The following is a 20,045-nucleotide window of genomic DNA, read 5'->3' on the forward strand; positions in this document are numbered from 1 at the left end:
TTTTCATGCCATGTGTTGAGGAATTCCAACGCTATCGCAGATTAACGCGAGGGGGCTGTTAATCGAGGGTTTCAACGACGCTGAGCAATGTTTAGAAGAAAATCTGTAGAATCAAATTGCCACTGCCCGTGCGATTTTCTCGCGCGTGGCAGACCCTGCTCGCGGAATAGCGCATTGACTTGCATGATGCTGTGGGAAGAGCGAAAACTTTCGTGCTGGTCGAAAGCTGGTCCGGCAGGGCTTGTCCATGCAAAGTGCGACACGTTTTTAGTATGGTGACAGATGGTCCTCTCAACAAGGATCAAATATGCTTACAAAGAGTGTTTTTGTTGTGCGTGTCGTCTTTCGAATAAGTGAGCTGACATTCTTCATGGGAGGCATATTATTAGCTACGGGATTGTAAAAAAATCAGATATCTTGTGCTCAAGGTTTTTCACTTCCGAGGTTTTTCCATTCCGTGGGTCAACCTGGATTCGGCACTCTTCAAATTCGCTTCCAGTGGACAAGAGACTTTTCACTCTTTGGCAAAAGTGTGGCAACGCAAATGGCAGTCAATAAACGCCTCATCATCATCGGTATCGTGGTGCTCTGCGCCGTGGTAGGTGCCATCGTGGGCGTACTCGTAGCCACCAAGTCGGACTCGTCTTCAACGTCTTCCGAGGAATCGGCCAACTCGAACGACTCAACTTCCAGCGGTGGCACTGGTGGAACTAGCTCGTCCACCAGCAAAAAATCGTCCAATTCATCAACGGGCAGCAACTCCGTCACGGCCACTGTTACCTCAGACCCAACCTCAGGTATGACCTTCATTCCTTTTTTTCCCGTTGCATCGATTGTTGCAAATACAGTACTGACAATGGATTTTCCATTATTTTTATCAGTAATATACTCAGTTGCAGCTTTTGCCATTGGAGATTGGGGCACAACTGTGACCAAAGACTCTTGTTGCACACGCTCCAAAACATTCAATAACTTCGACGTTGTTGCCGAGGATGTTGTGTCCAGCCTTATGAACACACAGGCAGGTGAAACTGACGTCAAGCCCAAGGCCATTCTCAGTCACGGTGACAATTTTTACTGGACAGGTATCAACAGTGAAGATGGCCGTGACTCCCGTTTCGCGACCACGTTTGAAGGCAAGTTCGACGGCGAGAATTTGGCTGGAATTCCCTTCGTCAACGTGCTAGGCAACCACGATTACGGCGGTGCCAGCTACATTTGCTCCGACGGTGACAACAACGCCCAATGCAGTACCACAGACGAACTAATCACAGCGCTGGAGAACAAATTCAAGTGGCAACAAGAGTACACGAGTCCCAACGACGACCGCTGGGTGCTTAAAGACCATTTCTACGTCCACACGATCGAAGACGCCGACTCAGGTGTCAGTATCGACATCTTCAACGTCGATTCCGGTGATGCCGACGTCCACGCTGCCCAACAAGTGTGTTGCCAATGCTATGGCTACTCGGAAGGCGACGACGACAAGTGCAACAGTGTTGCTCGCGGCGACAAATTCTGCGCTGGCGGCGACACTGACATGTACGACTCGTGTTTTGCCAAGTTTACTGAGTGGAGTGACGATTCACGTACGCAATTGGCTGAAAAGGTGCAAACTTCCAATGCCACATGGAAAATTGTCAACAGTCACTACAGTCCCAGTGTGCACTACGCCGAAAAGGGTATGAAGGAATGGTTTGACATTTTGGAAGGCTCTGGTATTCATGCCTGGGTGTATGGCCACACGCACGGTGAGAAACACGATTACTCGGAGTCTCTCGGTGTTCACTTTGTCGAGAACGGAGCTGGCGGAGGCATTCAGAAGGAATCGGCCAGTGGACTTACCACGTACGCGGCCGAATATGTAAGCAACGTGTGGACGTACACAGGTGACGAGTACGGGTTCTTCTCTATGACGGCGTCGGAGGATTGGATGAAGTTGCAATACCACACGGCTGATGACTCGTGGACGTTCGGATCGAGTATGAAGGCCACAAGTGCTGGTGGTGTCGAGACCAAACACTGCTGGTACATCCCAGCGGATGGCACGAAGGGCGAGGAATGCTCGTCATAAGCATTTTTTACTCGACGCGCGCTGAGCTAGTGGACGTGTGGCCCCCGTTATGAGTGAGTACTAAGACCTTATAATTCCTTGTAGAAGGAAACACTTGTAGTTGTAGGTCAGTGAACAGGAAGAGGCAACCGTCCCAACAATCGTATCTTTTTTTCAGTTTACATTTCCTTTTGCAACTGATAAAAGTTGCCAGTTGCAGTTCAACTTACTGCCTCTTTCTTCAGATTGTGTCCACCACACGAAAATGGAATTCTGGTTGGATAAGCACGGGAGGTCATTTATTGGAAAGTGCCAACAGCTCGGTTCCATGCTTCCTGTCGCTATAAGTGTCGCGGGCATGTACACGCTGCCGCTGTTGCTTTTGGTATCGCTGTATGGGGTTGATTCGTGGGCGATGCGAACGGTGACGTCTTACCAGGCTCGTGTAGAGACGTATGCTCCCGTTTGGGACGACGACAATCAGGTTTATGTGTCTGGCATCCCGGACTCCGTGTCTTCCAGTGGAAATCTCACGTTTGATGAGCGATATCGAGCCACAATGGACTCTATCACCACATCCAGTATCGAGGGAGCACTCATGTACTTACAACGCGACTGTATCGACCGTGGCTCCGATCCAACGGACGAATCGGTGAACTGTGAGCGCAAAAACAACGTGAGCGTTATTACGTTCCTAGAGGTGCAGATCGTGCAACCTAACGTTGCATTGGCTGAGTATCAGGAACAGAAATATATGTACCCGGAATTTTGTCCCTTTGTGGCGATGGAGGACGGAGAATGCGCCTATGCAGACGTTCAGGACAATGGAGACACGAGCTCTGACAGTAGCTCGAGTAGACAACATCCACCCGAATGCAAACAGTTCAATGGACTTGATGGACAGCCAAATATTGGACCATGCGTGGGGGCCCAAGCTTTCTCAGCGGATATGGTGGCGCCGTATTATGATACAGTATGGTTCTCGTACCCAAATAGTTGCGTGACGTCGAGCTGGAAAAACCGGAAAAGCGAATCGTGTCGTGAGCAATACCCTGGTGGACTGTGTCCGCTTGGGACGGATCCTGATGGAGTGAAGTGCACATTTTCATATAAGATTTTGGGTTTTCTGTCGATTGATCAACTAGTGGGGATCACAGAAATTAATGCGACAAGTATGGATACACGTTTAAATTCGGGATCTGGATCATCAAGTTCCTCAGCGATTGACAACGTTCAGAAAGCCTCGAGCAAATATTATAAGAACTTTAACATATTCTGCAAAGCTGGCAACATCGAGTTCCACTCATACGACCAAGACAAGACACTTGGATTGAATAATGTAACTAGCATTCCGTTCTGGGAGAGTCCGTCGTCGCTCGAGGCCAACATTGCACGTACAGAACAGACGATCGCACTGTATAACGCACTGGCGGACGAGTCGACGAATCACATGCAAAAGTTGCCTACCGATCTGGAAGCGCTTCGTGAAAGGAACCCTCCTTGCTATGAGAATGCAGAAGTCTGCTATAAGGCGCAGTTCGGCTGCAGAAGACATTCTTATGCACAGGTTTGTTCAGTTTGTCGCGGACAACGAGATCTCTGTGTCCGGCGAATTTCGTCTTACACATTTCCAGAGCTCGAAAAGGCGTCGAGAACGGTTTCTGACAATGAGTTGCACAGTGGCATCTTCGCCACATTGGCGGCACAAACCGCTGCCACCTCAAGTACTAGCGGCAGCAGCGGTGCAACCCCTGTTCATACTGGTGCGAATACAATTGCGTTGGTGTTGCATGGCGTCAGTCTCCTCCTCTTGATCTGGATGACGACTCGATGAGGTAACTGTTGGAGAACGATGTAGACCTGGTGATGTGTATTCATATAATGAACTTAATAATTTGCACGTTTTTCGTTATCTTTGCCTCGTGCTCTCTGCTGGATACTGTGTCCTGTTGCATCCGATAAAGCTTTGAGTTTTGGTGCAACAAAAAAACAAGTTGCCGTTTCTTGATCAAGTAATCAGTCAACATTCCGACCCATAGTGAGCTTCAGTGAACCCCTTTCACTCAGTTGCAGTACCCAATTTGCGTCATACTAGCGAGAAGCCGGGCCAATTCTGCTTGACTACAGTCGATGCCGCTCCACCACAACCTCACCTCGCTCCTCCTGTCCTGTGTTGTGGCTCTGGCCTTTATCTCCGTGACGGACGCGGCTGACTGCACGTCTGCGCAAATCGCGGAGCTCTCGGCGCTAAGCAGCAACGTCACCGACGTGTGCGGTAGTGATGCGCTGTCCGGCGCGACTTCCACAACGGCTTTTTGCTCCGATAGCTCGTGTTTGGCTTTCCTCACCAGTATGGTCTCCAGTATTCCATCCTGCGAGTTGGAGAGCTACAATTTACGCACAGTGCTGACCACTGCAATCCGCTCTTGCGACGCTGCGTCCGACGCTGTCCCAGCAGTGAGATCGAGCTCCCAGTCGCTGCACCATTCACAACAATGGACAGTATCAAGACTATTAGTGCGTGGACTACAAGTTGTCGCCACCATAGGCATAACGACTGGCATGCTCTGAAAACCCAATAGTAAAACCGTAATGTCATATTTCACTTAGGTATCCAAAGTCAAATTTCATTTGTGTGTTTTACAGCAATTTATTACATACATGATCCTTCATTTAGAGTTTCTATCCACCAAGCATAATGGCGGAGCTTTACGCGGAGGTGGCAGATGAGGAGCAGCGTCTGGCACGCGGACCGTCGCAGCGTCAGTACTGGGACCGCAAAACGTTCTCGTCGTTCGCTGAGCAGCAGCGCGCCATGGAGCGCTCCAGTACGTTGTACGTGGGCAACCTGTCGTTCTTCACATCCGAGGCGCAGATTTACGAGCTATTCAGCCGCGTGGGGCACGTGAAGCGCGTCATAATGGGCCTCGACCGCTTCAAGAAGACACCATGTGGCTTCTGCTTTGTCGAGTACAGTGCACACGTTGAGGCTGAGGCTTGTTCGCAGTTTTTGAGCGAGACCAAGCTCGACAACCGTGTGGTGCGCTGCGAGATGGACGGCGGCTTCCGTGAGGGCCGTCAGTTCGGTCGCGGCCTGTCGGGAGGCCAAGTACGAGACGATAGACGCTCCAAGGACGACTACGACGCCGGGCGTGGTGGCTATGGACGTGGAGATGACGCCACAGCCGATGGCCACCACTTCCGTCGTTCAGCCCATGTCAAGAGGCCTAGAGATGACGGCACGGCGGCTGACGAACCGCCTGCCAGTCGCCAGCGACGCCCTGACTCACCCCGAGACGAAAATAAAGAGGAGGAGAACCCGAGATTCCGTCACCGTGAGGACGACGCTGACCGAGAGGATGAAGTTGTGGAACAGCCGACGATCGAGCGGCCTGTGCAAGAGACAACGGAAGCGTAGGAGGAAGGTGATGGAGGTGTTGCAGCAAACGTCTTGAAATACATGGCGCCTGTTTTCTTTGTTAGTTTATTTGATTACTTTTACTCGCATCGATTGCTGCCGGTGTTGGAGGAATGAGTCATCTAAAAGCTTGCTAAAAATAGGTTAAGCAATAGTAATCCATTTTTAGCGCACTCAATGTGGAAGCAATTTTCATGATCAAAATAGTCTCGCGGGACCTGGCTACCGATACTATTCTTGGGGCTTGTTTACTGTTTAAGTAAAAGTTATTCATAGCAAGCCTGAGATCACGCCAATACTTTGAAGGAGAGGTAGTTTGACAAAAGTGATTTCATGCTGTGGGATTGCTATAGATATCGCCTCCAAGACATTCTTATGCAAAATGCAAATAGTAGTGAGCATGCATCTCTTGCAAAATTAGTTTGCAACTTTCCTCCCACGGCAACAACCAAACCAGCTTGACCACCGATGCGCTTGTATGCTTCTCGTTTCCGCGCGCTCCTAGTGCTCCTCGTCGCGATCAGTGCCCACAATGCTGCTAAGGCCTCAACCTGCAAGACTCTGCTCGACTCCAGCAGTACCTTTAACAAATCCCTGGCCTCTTGGACTGAAACCGATCTCTCCCCGATCGACTTCTCCACTGTGTTCAAGGAGATCGACACTGCTCTTCCATGGTTGTCCAAGTGCGTTGCCGCCGTCGACCCCAAGGCTATCTACACGTCGGTGGCCAGCTCCTCGTCCGTCAAGAGCTGCTTCTCCGCTCTCGAGAACTTCGATGGCGAGCTTGGCACCAACGACGGATGGTCGAGTATGTGCACCATGACTGAGAATACCATCATGCCGTGTGTCAAGTCCGTGATGACCGACAATATCATGGACGCTCTGAGCAGTACTGGAGGCTGCTGTGACGACTTCCTCGACGAAGTGAAGACGCTGTTCGGCGATTCACTTGGTGAGTTTGTGATTAAACTCGCTGAACTTGGCGCCAACATTGCGTGCAGTGAAAGGACGTTCACAAATCTTAAGAGTGCTTCAACCAAAGAGATGTGCGGCTACTCCATTTACAACTCCTTCACCTTTATCGAGTCGGACGAGGAGGTATCGTCTCTCATGAATCTGGCTGAAATCCCGAACGACCAAATGTGCGATGCATTTGCTGGCAACGCCTTCACCAACACGGACGGCAAAAAAGTCACAATCGGATTCGGAACTAACGGTGCCGATACCATGGGCATCTGTCTCGATCCTATCGATACCTTCACCAGCTACATGAAATCGTGGGGTGTCTTTTCGGGGACTTTGAATGTAGGTGGCAAGAGTGTACCACTATCAGATCTCTTCACATCGGACAAGTCGATTACTGGGGATGTATTTTTCTCATACGCCACAACGTCGTCGAATCTACCATTGATCGGACTTCGAGCCACGGATAAAGTGATCAAAGCTCTGAGTGGAGACGACGAAGATAGGGGCGACACATATTTGGAGGATTGGTTCGTGGGCATGCTCAATGATATGAAGGAGGACGCTAAGGCGTTGAATCTCCACATCCCGAACAATGGTGACTGCAGCTACTCGGACCAGTCGATCACCCTGCCGAACGAGGATGCGGCCAGCGCAGCAGTTAAGGCTGCCAGTGCAGCTTCTTCGATCAAGCTTTCGGGCCTTGTGACGGCCGGTATCGCGATGATCTCGACGGCATTACTGACTGCGATACTATAGGCATTCAACACTGGGCAATCTGTACAACTTCCTAGCTCGAATTCTACTACAGTTAGATCCAAGCATTTATGAAAACTCTACTTCATCATTACAACCAGGAACATCCAATACCGGTAATGCAACTCGGATCATCAAATGTTATGTTTTTGGTGAAATTGTCGAAAAACTACTACTACTACCGTACCTTTGAAGTACTATCTTAGTACTATTATTGTAAAAATATCCTTGAGGAATCTCTAGTAGTTTTTTTAAATAAGAAAGAGTCTAAAATATTGTGTGGTAGTACTAATTCATCTAATTTTGTTATGGATGTTCGGGAATTGTTGTATTAACGCATTACTAGGCCACCAAAAGTGAAGTTTTGCACTTAGAAAGCGCTCTTGATGATCTTCTCGAACTCAGGCTTGAGCGCGGCACCGCCCACTAGGAAGCCGTCAACATCGGCCAGAGCAATGAGCTCCTCACAGTTGTCACCCTTCACAGAGCCGCCGTAGATGATGCGGACGTTCTCGGCGACTTCAGGGGACACCTTGCCAGCAATCCACCCACGCAGGTCCTTGTGGGCCTCCTGGACCTGGGCGGGAGTGGCGACAACACCCGTGCCAATGGCCCACACAGGCTCATAGGCGATGACAATACGGGCCCAGTCAGCCTCAGTGACAATGTTAGCCAGGGCCTGCGTCTGACGGATGAGCACGTCCATCGTCTTGTTGCCCTCGCGCTCCTCAAGCGACTCACCAATGCAGAAAATGACCTTAAGGCCCAAGTCCAGCGCGCGCTTAGTCTTTTTGGCCACGATCTCGTCCGTCTCGTTGTAATAGGCGCGACGCTCCGAGTGACCCGTGATGGTCCACTCCAGACCGAAGTCCACAAGCTGCTCGGCCGCGATCTCGCCCGTGTAGGCGCCCGTGCCAGTCAGACTAACGTTCTGCGCACTCACAGCGATCTTCTTCTGCAACAGCGACTTGGCCAGGTCAATGTGTAGCGCCGGGGGCGACACAATCACTTCCACCTTGTCGGAAGTGATCTCCACCTTGTTGAGCAGAGCACACAGGTCCTTGACGGACTGTACCGTGCCGTTGCACTTCCAGTTGCCACCGATGAGGTATGTACGGGCCATTGTGAGATTATAGACTCTTGCGGGTTGCAGGGAGATTGAATTGTGAGACTGCAAAATGTGCTCGCTGGCAATGATACTTGGGTCGCAGACCCGCTCTATTTATGTTGATTTTTGTGAGGGTTACGCCAACCCGCGGGTTCTCTTGGGACATTGTGAGTAATCGACGCGACGACGTCACTGACGCAGATTTATGATGGCCACCGCGTTTTTCTGTCATAAAAACACGTACAGCGCCCCCAAGCAGAAAGCATCCTTGCTTGCTTGTCAAGAGCAAAGCCTCGCGTGAAATTGGCATTACCATACGGTATAGAACTCTCCTCCACATACATTCTCATCACTTTTACTCCTTCGAAAGTTCGTCTGAGGTGATTTCAGTGCCACCACAGCCAATTGGCGAAGCTCCACCGCACGTTCCGTATGAAGCCTCCCTCCACATATTAATATCGTTCACCTTCACTAATCCGGTTGGGCTAATTCCACCACAGGACAGCAAGTTGCTGTGAGAATTGGTGTATGGCATACAATGTTGAGGACGAGATCGAAACGTACCAGTCTGGCCCACTTACGAATCAGCACTTCAGGTATGTTTCAGATTTTTTTTGCTCGACCTTTATAAACCTGAGATTCGGCGAGATGTCAATAACAGTGGCCGCAAAGATTCATTTTTTATCGATTTTTGTTTTGGATCGCTAGTAGCATCTTCAATATTACTTGTAAATAACCCAAAAGGGTATCACCGTAGTCCTTTTAGCACGTCTAGTCGTACTGGTGCTAAATAAGACCTCATTACTGTAGACTAACTCATGTGTCGAGGGTTTCGATCTGATTTCACTACTACATGCAGCCTTTCGTCTACTTATCATTAAATCTAACTACAGCTTTTAGGCCAATAGAAAGGCACAAGATAGGCACACGAATAATGAGATTAAACTAAAATTTTGTTTTCGGGTCACGGCAACTGTGACGGGGTCACACAGCACCTTGCGCTAGAGAAAGTTGGCTTCCGAGAGTTTACAAACTCTCAGTGAACAATAGTTCACAGGTCCCTTTTGTCTAAGGGAGCGAAGTGACCAATTTAAGGTAAGTTGTAAACTGAATATATTTATAGGTAGGCTAAGCTTGAGCTTAATAAACAAACTTTAAGTCACATATAGAAAAGCTATGCCATCAGCCAACGGTTGGCACCAGATATGCGACGCGTCACACTTCATGTAGCTAGAAGTATACTTGGGGTTACGTACCCCGTTACATCCTCCCCCACTTAGGTTCGGTTTACCGACCATTCAGAATGAGAAAGTGTAGGTCACAAACTCTCATTCTTAAAGTCGAAATACATCGACTTGGCTGCGCGAGCGCGGCGGAGGCTCACTTTACCGCTAGAGCCTCGAGCAGCGGTTGAGCGCTCTTTTTCTCGGTCTCCACTTCGACCTTCAGCATGCCCCGTGGCGCTGTGAAGAGTAGTGCGATAAACAAGCTCCAAGGCTGCTGCCGGAAAGGGGCGAGCCAAGAGCACTAAGCCTCGCGGCAAAGGCTCTGCACTCCGGGAGGCTACTAAGGCGGCCTCGGAGGTGATCGGCTCTTCTGGTGGCGCGGCTGCGAGCAAGCGTACAGGCAAGCGCCGTAGTCTGTCACCTTCGGTCTTTCCAGACTGCATTCCGAATCCGCGGTTCGCTGAACGTGAGCTCAATTGGGGCAGTGAGGACGAGGTCAGTTTCAGAAGCACTCACGATGCTCCTGTGGCTCCGTGGAAGGGCTCCCTCCAGTGCCCAGTAAGCACGACGACGACAGCGTGCACTCGCTCGCTAGTGATCACGATGATCACAGCCTCAGTACGTATGTGCACTCTGAAAGTCCTGCCGTCAAGGCTAACGGATCTCCCAAAGCTGGCGAAGACGGGGAGATAAGGCCGCCAAAGCCGAAGAAGTGGAGCCCTCTAAGAAGCGCACGGCTTCAAAGTCTCAGCTCCGCGAGGAGAAGGAGACTGGGTACTCCTATCGGAACCTCTTCCTCGGATGAAGAGGAGGAGGAGGGACTAATCCATGAGCCCCGGGAGACCTCGAATGAGGAGGACTTCCAAGCTGACCAGCGCATGCGTGGGGGTCCGGCGGTGGCACCCATTAGCCAGGGAGCTGCCATCAACTCAAGAGGTTATTGGTCTCCCGAGGAGAGCTCTGGGGCTGACCTCTTTCAGGAGATCCATGTCGCTCCTTGTGGCCTTGTCGGTGGCCACACTTCTAAGGGCGTTTACGAGCGTGCCCTAGTTCAGAAGGAGCAGACAACTTGGAGGCGGACCGGTGCGTGCTTCTCGCGCCACACAGAATCCCTCTGAAGGACTTCACGACTTGTCGTAAACAGCCTGAGAACCGAGGTGGTCTCTACCCTCTCTGGGGCTACCCCTGGGCACTTTCCGAGAACTGTCCCAAGCGAAACTGGCGTGAGGACATGTTCTTGGCGTGGGTTGGGTCTCTCAAGTACTAACCCTCGACGTTTTGGGAACTCCATGAAGATCAGCTGCTGTCCCATCAGCGTGATCTTCGTGTCTGGTTCGCCCACTTGGTCAGCAAGTATATGCTGCCAAGGGACATCCTGAAGCGCGCAGCTTCCAGCGCTCACGATGAGCGCGGGTACGGAATGTGTTCATCGTCCGTACCCCGTTCGGGCAAGAAGCCCCGGACCATTTATGAAGCTGCCGCAGCTTCTGTTCCCAGATTGCGACGGCCTTTAGGCAGTCTATTATGAGCCGTTCAATCGGCTCCCATGAGCTCTCGGAGTGGGCATAACCCCTCCACTTCACGAGAAGCTGTCGCTTATCGCGACGCCGTTGCTCCTGGGGAATCCCGCTCCACGTGGTAGTGTACCTCTCCGTTCCGGTCAAGCAGGGCCCGGAAGTGTCCTCGTACAAGTACGAGTACTCGGCGCCCCCGGAACGCTACTCTTGTCCGAGTGCTTCTCCTTCGGGACCAACGCAGGGCCTTAAGGTCGACCGCCTCCGTCAGCGCGTCCTCTTGCTTGAGATTGCACTTGGACTTGGGACTGGCGATGATGCTGCCGCCCAGGCCGGGAATAAGGCCGTGCTCGCTCGCCTTGCGGGCCGCCTGGACCTGTTGGAGCGGGAGGTCTCGAGCCTGCATCTGCGGGTGGACCGGCGGACCTCTTCGTCCGATCTTGACGAAGCCTTCCGCATGATCCGACGTGTAAAGGCTCTGCTGCCACGTCCGTAGCCGCATTCGGCGCACTCGCAGTCGTACGCGTATGGTCCGTACACGACGTACTCGACGTATGGCTCTAGGGTCCGTTCGTACTGGTCCCTCCGGCGCACGGTCTTGGCCGCAGCCTTGCTGTTCGGCCCGAGGCCTGGCTGCCTGCTCCGACGCCCTTGTCGACGTCTGTGGCCGGTCCTCGCTTCGAGAAGTTGGACCAAGGTGGGTCGGCGATTCAGCAACCCCCTGGCGGATCATGGTACCACTAAAGACGTCCAACGTAGAACGTCGAGTGCGTCGTCATTGACTTCGGCAGGTCGATGGTGTACGCCCACCATGCCTGACTGAGACTGCAAACGGTATGAAAAAATGAAGCGGTGATTCAGCTTGCTGCTGCCGACAAAGCTTACAGTGTCTAGCGGTAGGCTCATCGTGTCTAATAACACTAATTCACCCACCTTAAACACACTTAAGTTTCCTCTTCCATGTCTGTCAGAGTACTCCTTCTGTCTGTCCTGAGCCGCTGTCATGGCATCGCGAGCCCTGTGGATCCTGCTCAGCTTGGTATCCACAACGGATTCCACTTGCTCCTGCAGTGAAGCCAGTCTCACATCTGAGACCTTGGAAGAATGAGCTTTCCGAGCCTCCCCCCACTTAGAATAGATGATGTAGTGTCTCCTCGAAGAGTGAGAGGCAGTCTGGGGTGACGGAAGCCATTCAAGTAGAGGGCGTGAGCCCCGTAAACGCGTGCATCGCGTTGTTGAGCGCAAACGCAGCAACTGGAAGCTGCGTCGACCACGTACGTGGGGATTTCGCGCACACACTGCGCAGAGTGTCCTCGAGCACTCGTTTGACACCCTCTGTCTGGCTGTCTGTCTGTGGATGGTCCGCAGTGGCCATCTGCAGACGAGTTACCAGTAACGGAAACAGCGTTTTCCAAAACGCGGCCGTGAACCGCGGGTATCGGTCCGAGACAGTCATCTCCGGGAGACCGTGATAGCAGAACACGCCATCGACGAACAACCTCACGGCCTATTCGGCTATGACGGTAACGGGGTACTGGAACAAGATGTATGATCTTGCTCAGCCGACACACAAACACCAAAATCCCGGTGTTGCCGTGTCCGTCGGCGGGAAGCCAAAAGATGAAGTCAAGACTCATCGACTTCCAACAGTCAGCCGGAATGGGCAGGCTCTGGAACGGTGCCGAAGCGTGCCCTGCGGGTTTACCTTGCCTACATGTTTCGCATGTCTTCACGTATCGTGCGACCCACTTGTACATGTGGGTCCACCAGAAGGCCTGAGAGACTGACAGGAAGGTCTCCTCGCGACCCAAGTGGCCGCTGGAGGGTGCATCGTGCGCCTCCGCGAGGATGTTGAACTTCAGATCCTCGTCGCTGGGTACGACCACCCGTGGAGATTCACTAGGCTCCACCCGATGATAGAGGAGGTCATCCTTCAACTCATATCGATGGAGCCGGGAACGCTGTCGCGAAGAAAGCCAGTCGGTCTTCGCGATCGCTCCTGCTGCTAGGAGCTTGACGATAGGCGCGACAGCCTCACCGTCTCGATACGCCACGCGTATCCGATCATATAGATTCGCTGTCACCCGTGTGATATGGGCCAACTCGTAGTTCGAAAGAGGGCGTCCGCAAGCACGTTAACCTTGCCCCTCAACGCGGAAGTTGTACCCCTCGAGGAAGGACAGCCACCTCGCCATCCGTTGGGAGAGGTGAGGCGAATTCGTCGTCATCCGCAAGGATGCGTGGTCTGTATCGAGGCTTGAGCCCAGAAGATGCACCCGAAACTTCACAAGGGCATACTTCATTGCCAGAAGCTCCTTGTCGTTTATATGGTAGCTCTGCTCGGCGGCTTTGAGCTGCCTGGACGGGAACGAGATGACTCGTTTGTGTCCTGCCGTGTCGGCCTGCAGCAATGCACAGCCGATGGAATATTCAAAGGCATCGCAGACTATGCAGAACGGCCTCGTCTCGTCCGGCAGGGCCAAGACAGGAACCTATTGGAGACTAGCCTCGATGCTGTCAAAGGCATCCTGATGGTATTGCTCTCGGCGACCTTCTAAAGGAGGCACGACAAGGGCTTTGCGAGGCCCACGTACCCTGAGCTGTACTTGTGAAGGTAGTTGGCCAAACTCAACCACTTTCAAAGATCCTTCTAGGATCGGGGCGCTAGCCATGCTGCAATGGCGCGGACCTTGTCTGGGTCAGCCCGATCGCCTACGTTGCTGACGAAGCAACCGAGAACGTCGATCTCAGGTGACGCGAAGACGCACTTGTCGTTGTTACGTAGAGCTCGTTCGCTCGCATCACGATCAACACTTGACGGAGGTGCTTTAAATGCACCTCCATGGCCGTCTTGCCTCCCTCGGCACGGCTATGGACGAAGATGTCGTCGAAGTGCGTTTGTACGAAGGCGAGCAGTGGCCTGAACAGTTGCGTGACCAGGCGGTTGAATGTCCCCGAGGCGTTAGACAAGCCCTGTGGCATGACGACAAATCATGCCGCTTGGAGTGCCCACCGCGGTGAGCGGGAGTTGCTCTCGCGCGTCATCTGTTAGTATCCGTCTACCAAATCCAGCGCACTGTACAGTACGCTTCCGGCCATGTTGTTCAACAACACATCCTTTCGTGGGATTGGTGTCAGGGCCGGTACCGTCACGTTGCTCAGCTTATAATATGTGTGAATTAGACGCCACTTCCCGTTCGGCTTCCGAACGCAGAAAGTTAGCGTCGATTGAGGGGACTTCGACTCCCGCGCCATGCCTGCCTTTGCTTTCGACGCGAAGGAGGTACCGATGACCTCGCACTGTTCGTATGGAAGAGGCCATTGTCTCGTGAAACAGTACGTTATGCCAGGTACGAGATCGATCTCATGCCGTACGCCTCGATCCGGTGGGAGTTGGGTCGGTGGATGTTTGCTCACCACGTCCGCATACTCCGTCACCAAAGAATACATCGAATCGTGGGGGCTCTTAGGGATATCGGAAGCCAAGCGCGTCTAGCGCTGCTTGCTCAGATCTTCTAGGACGTCCTCGTCTAAGACAGAGGAGGAGTGTAACTCCTTCCGAGTGGCCTCTGGTATTATGAGCACCATCTTCGCAATCTCCCCAGCCTTGAAATTGGCCAGAAAAGACTCGGCCGTCATTTCCTCGACGTTCAGTATCTCTGCAACCTCTGACAACGGCTCCAAGTGAACACCAGATGCTTTGACGGGTAATCCGGTCTCGTCATCGAAGATGTGATAACACTCTTCCACCGGCCCTATCGGAGGAGTCCGGGCCCTGGACTCCGAGTCGCTTGAAGCGACGCCGATCTGAGCGTGGTTCAAATCCGACTTTCGGCGGCGGCGTCATCGTCGACGGCGACCGTGACGTCGAACTGCGTTACCCACGTCTGGGGATGTAGTGGTGCCGACATCCGAGGCACTGAAGGCCTCGTGTGAAATTATGTTATCCACACAAGAAGCGCATCCCGCGTCTTCCTCTTCAGTAATGGTCTAAGCGACCTCGTGTGGAGCTGTGTTACCCACACAGGAAGCGAGTTTCGCGTCTTCCTCTTCGGTTAAGGTTGACTGTGTGTGGAACTCTGCTACCCACCTTGAAAACGCTATTACCAGCGTTTGTGACAGCTGCAGCTGTCTGCGGAACTATGTTACCCGCTTGTGGACCTAAGCTATCCACCTGGCCAGCGCCTCCTAGCGCCGCCACCATCGAAGCGTCCTCGGAGTCGTCATATACGTCGACGACTTCCAAACATCTGCTGGATGCTTCGGTACCCTGGCAGCCCTTGCGGGCACCCGGGTCCTGACAGAGGTGGGAACATGACTCACCAATACTCTGTCGGACTTTGCAGGGCGACTGGCTCCGATTGTTCTGCCTCGCCAGTCGATCGAGGGCCTGTGCTTCTCAAGCCCAGGCATGACCAGGATCATATCGTAGGGATCCATGTCGAGAGCAGTCAGCTGTTCTGGGCTGTCAAAGTCTTCATACTTGACGGCCAGATCCATTTGGACGTTGAAGACAGTGACGACCTTCCCGTCGGCCAGTCGCACTCACACCGTCCCGTTGCCCTTGCTTTCTCTCAAAGCATCAGTCAACTTGTTGTTGTTGCGAGCAACCGTCTGGTGGCGTGCAAAGCAAGGTACGGAGTGCTGTCAACAGTGTCCACGCGCTGATAGCACACAACGTTGTGAAGCAGTGCATCGACAGCTGCTTAGCACTAGCGTATTGATCCATCTTGAAACTCCACAAAGTTTCCATCGCCACAATTCACGAGGTGTCCGACCCGATAAGCACAAGTCACACTGGTCCTGACGTCTCAGCACTTGTAAGCACCACAGTTCGCACAACGAACGTCCTTTCGTAATTAGGTCTCGTTTTAATCGACACTTTGTTATCTTCTTTCGGGTCGCGAGCCACTCATCACGCGTCTTCGTCCGGTCATTCTGCTGCAGTCAGACAAACGTTTTTGAGCCAATCGCAAACAGGAATGACACGGTCCGCCCGTTGGCAATCCTCTAACGACTGTGCCCCCGTCGCATATTGGACCCGTCCGGGAACAGCACCCGTCACTATCCATCTCTCACGGGCTCCGTGGCTGAGAGCTTATCGGTCAATCTGGTTTTCAGTCCCCGGTACGCACCAACAGAGACCACGAACACCATGAGCGCCCTCCACCAGAGTTGGGGGGGGGCAGTCTTTTACCGCCAACGACTGTATTGTGGCACGTGTCACATCGCTGGTGGAGTTAGAGCGCCGTGAGAATAGTGTCGAGCTCCCTCGCAGCGACGATCGTGTGGCCACTGCCAAGTTCTGAAAAAAAAGATGCAGTCCCTGCTATGCGCGAATGGTGTGTCAGTCGAGCGGGTCAGATGAACGACATGACCACGGCAATCCGAGCGCGGCCACTCTCTTCAGCAGCGTGCTCACGCTCCTTCCTCCGATATCCGTTCAGCAGACTGAAAGTGCAGCGGCAACGCACGCGGTGTTACCGGACTTGTTATGCCCCGAGCGATGCAAAGATCAGCTTACCACTGGATCGACGTCCAAGATGCCCAAGGCAACCTCGCCTCCCCGGTCGACAAATTCGTCGCCTCTACGTTCTTCACTTAAGATATGTCGTACACGGGTGTCCAAGGCTTCGATACTCGCCCGATAGTTCTACCGTGACTCTGCAGTTGCCAAATACATCTCTCATTTTCGTACGATATTCAAACGTGACTTGGAGCGTGGATACAAGACGGCGCATAATCGATGGGCGCCCATCGAGCGAATCCAGTTTCCACGAGAGGGGCAACGCCTTTGCTACGATCCGGCTGAGTTCCCGGACCTGCACCTAGCTCACAGGCGTATGTGAATGGCCATTTGATACGCTGCTTTAGCGTGAGGCCGGCATGCTCCACTCCCGACGAGGCAGCTCAGGCACAGTGTCGTAAACGCAAGATGGTCGCCCATGAGCTTTGCGTGGCCTTCATCGGTCTCTGCTTCAAGACCTTCGGTTACTTTGGCAGGGATACCGCAACTTGTTGTAGTGGGGCGGTAAGCCGGGCAAGAATAACTCGGATATTAATTTCAAAGGCCCAACTGTGACGGGGTCACACAGCACCTTGCGCTAGAGGAAGTTATCTTCCGAGAGTATACAAACTCTCAGTGAACGGCAGTTCACAGGTCCCCTCTTTAATTAAAGAGAGCGAAGTGACCTAAATAAGGTAGATTGTAAACTGAGTATATTTATAGGTAGGTTAAGTTTGAGGTTAATACAAACTATCAGTTACCTATAGAAATGCAATGTCATTTAACCAATAGTTGGTTTTGAATGACCTTGGTACCTTGTACCAAATATCCCGGAGTATGACATGTCATACTCCTGAAGTGTGAAGTGTCACACTTCATGTAACCAGGGTACACTTAGTGCTACGTACCCCGTTACATCCTCCCCCACTTAGGTTCGGTTTACCGACCAATCAGAATGAAGAGATGTTCGTCACAAACTCTCATTCTCAAAGTCGAAAACCATCGACTCGGCCGCGCGAGCGCGGCGGAGGCTCACTTTACAGTTAGAGCCTCGAGCAGCAACCTGTGCGCTCTTCGTCAAGGTCTCCACTTCGACCGTTAACATGCTTCGTGGCACTGCTAAGAGCGGTGCTAAGACACGCTCCAAGGCTGCAGCCGGTAAGGCGCAGGCCAAGAGCACTAAGCCTCACGGCAAAGGCTCTGCACTTAAGGAGCCTACTCAGGTGGCCTCCGAGGCGATCGGATCCTCGGGGTGACGCGGCTGCGGACAAGCGCGCAAGCAGGCGCCCGCAGTCCGTCGCCCTCGTCTTCAGACAATCGTCCGAACCCTCGGTTCGTAGAACGTGAGTTCAACTCGGGCAGTGAGGACGATGCCGAGTCCGAGAGCACTCATGATGCTCCTGCGGGCTCTGTGGGAGGGCACAGCCCAGTGCTCAGTGAGCACAAAGAAGACAGCGTGCAGTCGTCCGCTAGTGATCACGGTGATCACAGTCCCAGGACCTCTGTGCGCTCTGAGAGTCCGGCCGATAAGGCTAAGGGCACTCCCAAAGCCGGTGGCGATGAGGAAGGGAGTCCTCGCAAACGTCTCTCGCTTGCCGAGGGTCTTGCGCGCGCTAAGGCCTCTAAAGCCGAAGGCGCCAAGCCCTCAAAGAAGCGTACCGCCTCTAAGTCTCCACTCCGCGAGGAGAAAGAGACTCGACGCTCCTATCAGAGTCTCTTCGGCTCCTCGGATGAAGAGGAGGAGAAGGAGGAAGAAGAGGAAGAGGGGGGTGCCATTGTTGAGCCCCGGGAGGTCTCGAATGACCTCGACCAGCAGCAGGAGGATTTCCAAGCTGCCCAGCGTGTGCGTGGGGGTTCGGTGGCGGCACCCGTCAGCCAGGGAGCTGCCATTAAATCAAGAGGGTATTGGCCTCCCGAGGAGAGCTCTGGGGCTGACCTCTTCTTAGAGCTTCTCGTCGCTCCTCGTGGCCTTGTGGGCGGCCACACTTCTAGGGGCATCGATGAACGAGCCCTTGTTCAGAAAGAACAGTTGTTCGTCGACAACGTGGAGGCTGCTCGGTGTGTGCTTCTCGCGCCACACCGCTTTCCCATTAAGGACTTCACGACTTGTCGTAAGAAGCCCGAGACCCGGGGTGGTCTCTATCCTGTTTGGGGATACCCCTGGGTTATACCCGAGAACTGTCCCACATGGAGTTCTTGTGAGGACATGTTCTGGGCGTGGGTGGAGACTCTCAAGTACTCGCCCACGGCGTTATGGGAACTCCATGAAGATCAGCAGCTGTCCCACATCCTGGACCAGCGTGATCTTCGTGTGAGGTTTGCCCACTTGATCAGCAAGCGTATGCTGCCAAGGGACATCCTGAAGCGCGCGGCTTCTAGCGCTCACGATGAGCGCGGGTACGGTATGTATTCATCATCCGTACCCCGTTCGGGCAAGAAGCCCCGGACTACTTATAAAGCTGCCGCCGCTTCTGTTCCCAGATTGCGACAGCCTTCGGGCAGTCAATCAGGAGCCGTTCAATCGGCTCCCACGAGTTCTCGGAGTGGGCATAACCCCTCCACTTCACGAGGAGCTGTCGCTTCCCGCGACACCGTTGCTCCTGGAGGATCCGCTCCACGTGGAAGTGGACTTCTCCATTCCGGTCAAGCAGGGGCGGAGGTGCCCTCGTACGAGTACGAGTACTCGGCGCCTCCCGAGAGCCACTCTCGTTCGAGTGCTCCGACTGCGGGTCCGACACGGGACCCTGAGGTTGACCGCCTCCGTCAACGTCTCCTCGTGCTTGAGATTGCACTTGGCCTTGGGACTGGCGGTAATGCTGCCGCCCAGGCCGGGAATCAGAGCGAGCTCGCTCGTCTTGCGGGTCGCCTGGACCTGGTGGAGCGAGAGGTCGCGAGCCTGCACCTGCGGGTGGACCGCCGGGCCTCTTCGTCCGATCTGGACGAGGCCTTTCGCATGATCCGACGGATCGAGGCTTTGTTGCCACGTCCGGAGCCGCCTGCGGCACACTCCCAGACGTACGCGTATGGTGCGTACCCGGCGTACTCAGCGTACTCGGCGTATGGCGCCGGGGTCCGTTTGTATGGAGCCCCTCCGGCGTACGGTCTTGACCGCAGCCTTGCCGTCCCGACCGAGGCTTGGGTGCCTGCTCCGACGCCCTCGTCGACGACTGTGACCGGCCCTCGCTTCGAGGAGCTGTGTCAAGGGGGGTCTGCGAGTCAGCAACCCCCTGCGGGTCAAAGTACCGCTTAAGACGTCCGACATAGAACGTCGGGTGCGTCGTCATTGACTTTGGAAGGTCGATGGTGTACGACGCACCATGTCTGGCCAGGACTGCAAAAGGTCCGATGAAGCGGTGCTTCAGCTTGTTGCTGCCGACAGAGCTAACAGTGTCTAGAGGTAGGTTCCTCGTGTCTAGTAACACTAAGTCACCAATCTCAAATATACTTAAGTTTCCTCTTCCTTGTTTGTCCGAGTACTCCTTTTGTTTATCTTGGCCGCTG

General features: G+C 53.4%; 5 protein-coding genes across 5 annotated transcripts; 4 read left to right on the top strand and 1 right to left on the bottom strand.

The window, feature by feature from the left end:
- Positions 1 to 497: 497 nt before the first annotated feature.
- PITG_13112 (uncharacterized protein) lies at positions 498 to 2,235 on the top strand (the record flags this gene model as incomplete). The annotated part of the gene is made up of 2 exons (XM_002900591.1): positions 498 to 797; positions 882 to 2,235. 2 exons carry the CDS (start codon positions 545 to 547, stop codon positions 2,072 to 2,074), a joined length of 1,446 nt encoding a protein of 481 aa, XP_002900637.1.
- A 146-nt stretch (positions 2,236 to 2,381) lies between these two features.
- PITG_13113 (uncharacterized protein) lies at positions 2,382 to 3,784 on the top strand (the record flags this gene model as incomplete). Its single annotated transcript, XM_002900592.1, has 2 exons — positions 2,382 to 3,620; positions 3,734 to 3,784. 2 exons carry the CDS (start codon positions 2,382 to 2,384, stop codon positions 3,782 to 3,784), a joined length of 1,290 nt encoding a protein of 429 aa, XP_002900638.1.
- A 399-nt stretch (positions 3,785 to 4,183) lies between these two features.
- On the top strand, positions 4,184 to 5,471 carry PITG_13114 (elicitin-like protein; the record flags this gene model as incomplete). Its single annotated transcript, XM_002900593.1, has 2 exons — positions 4,184 to 4,510; positions 4,731 to 5,471. 2 exons carry the CDS (start codon positions 4,184 to 4,186, stop codon positions 5,469 to 5,471), a joined length of 1,068 nt encoding a protein of 355 aa, XP_002900639.1.
- Positions 5,472 to 5,939: 468 nt separating this feature from the next.
- PITG_13115 (uncharacterized protein) lies at positions 5,940 to 7,193 on the top strand (the record flags this gene model as incomplete). Its single annotated transcript, XM_002900594.1, has 1 exon — positions 5,940 to 7,193. The coding sequence occupies one exon, from the start codon at positions 5,940 to 5,942 to the stop codon at positions 7,191 to 7,193; it is 1,254 nt and encodes a 417-aa protein (XP_002900640.1).
- Positions 7,194 to 7,488: 295 nt separating this feature from the next.
- On the bottom strand, positions 7,489 to 8,345 carry PITG_13116 (triosephosphate isomerase; the record flags this gene model as incomplete). The annotated part of the gene is made up of 1 exon (XM_002900595.1): positions 7,489 to 8,345. One exon carries the CDS (start codon positions 8,311 to 8,313, stop codon positions 7,561 to 7,563), a length of 753 nt encoding a protein of 250 aa, XP_002900641.1.
- Positions 8,346 to 20,045: the final 11,700 nt, after the last annotated feature.

Source organism: Phytophthora infestans, genomic scaffold (assembly GCF_000142945.1).
Source record: "Phytophthora infestans T30-4 supercont1.25 genomic scaffold, whole genome shotgun sequence".
In the NCBI taxonomy this organism is placed as follows: Eukaryota; Oomycota; class Peronosporomycetes; order Peronosporales; family Peronosporaceae; genus Phytophthora; species Phytophthora infestans.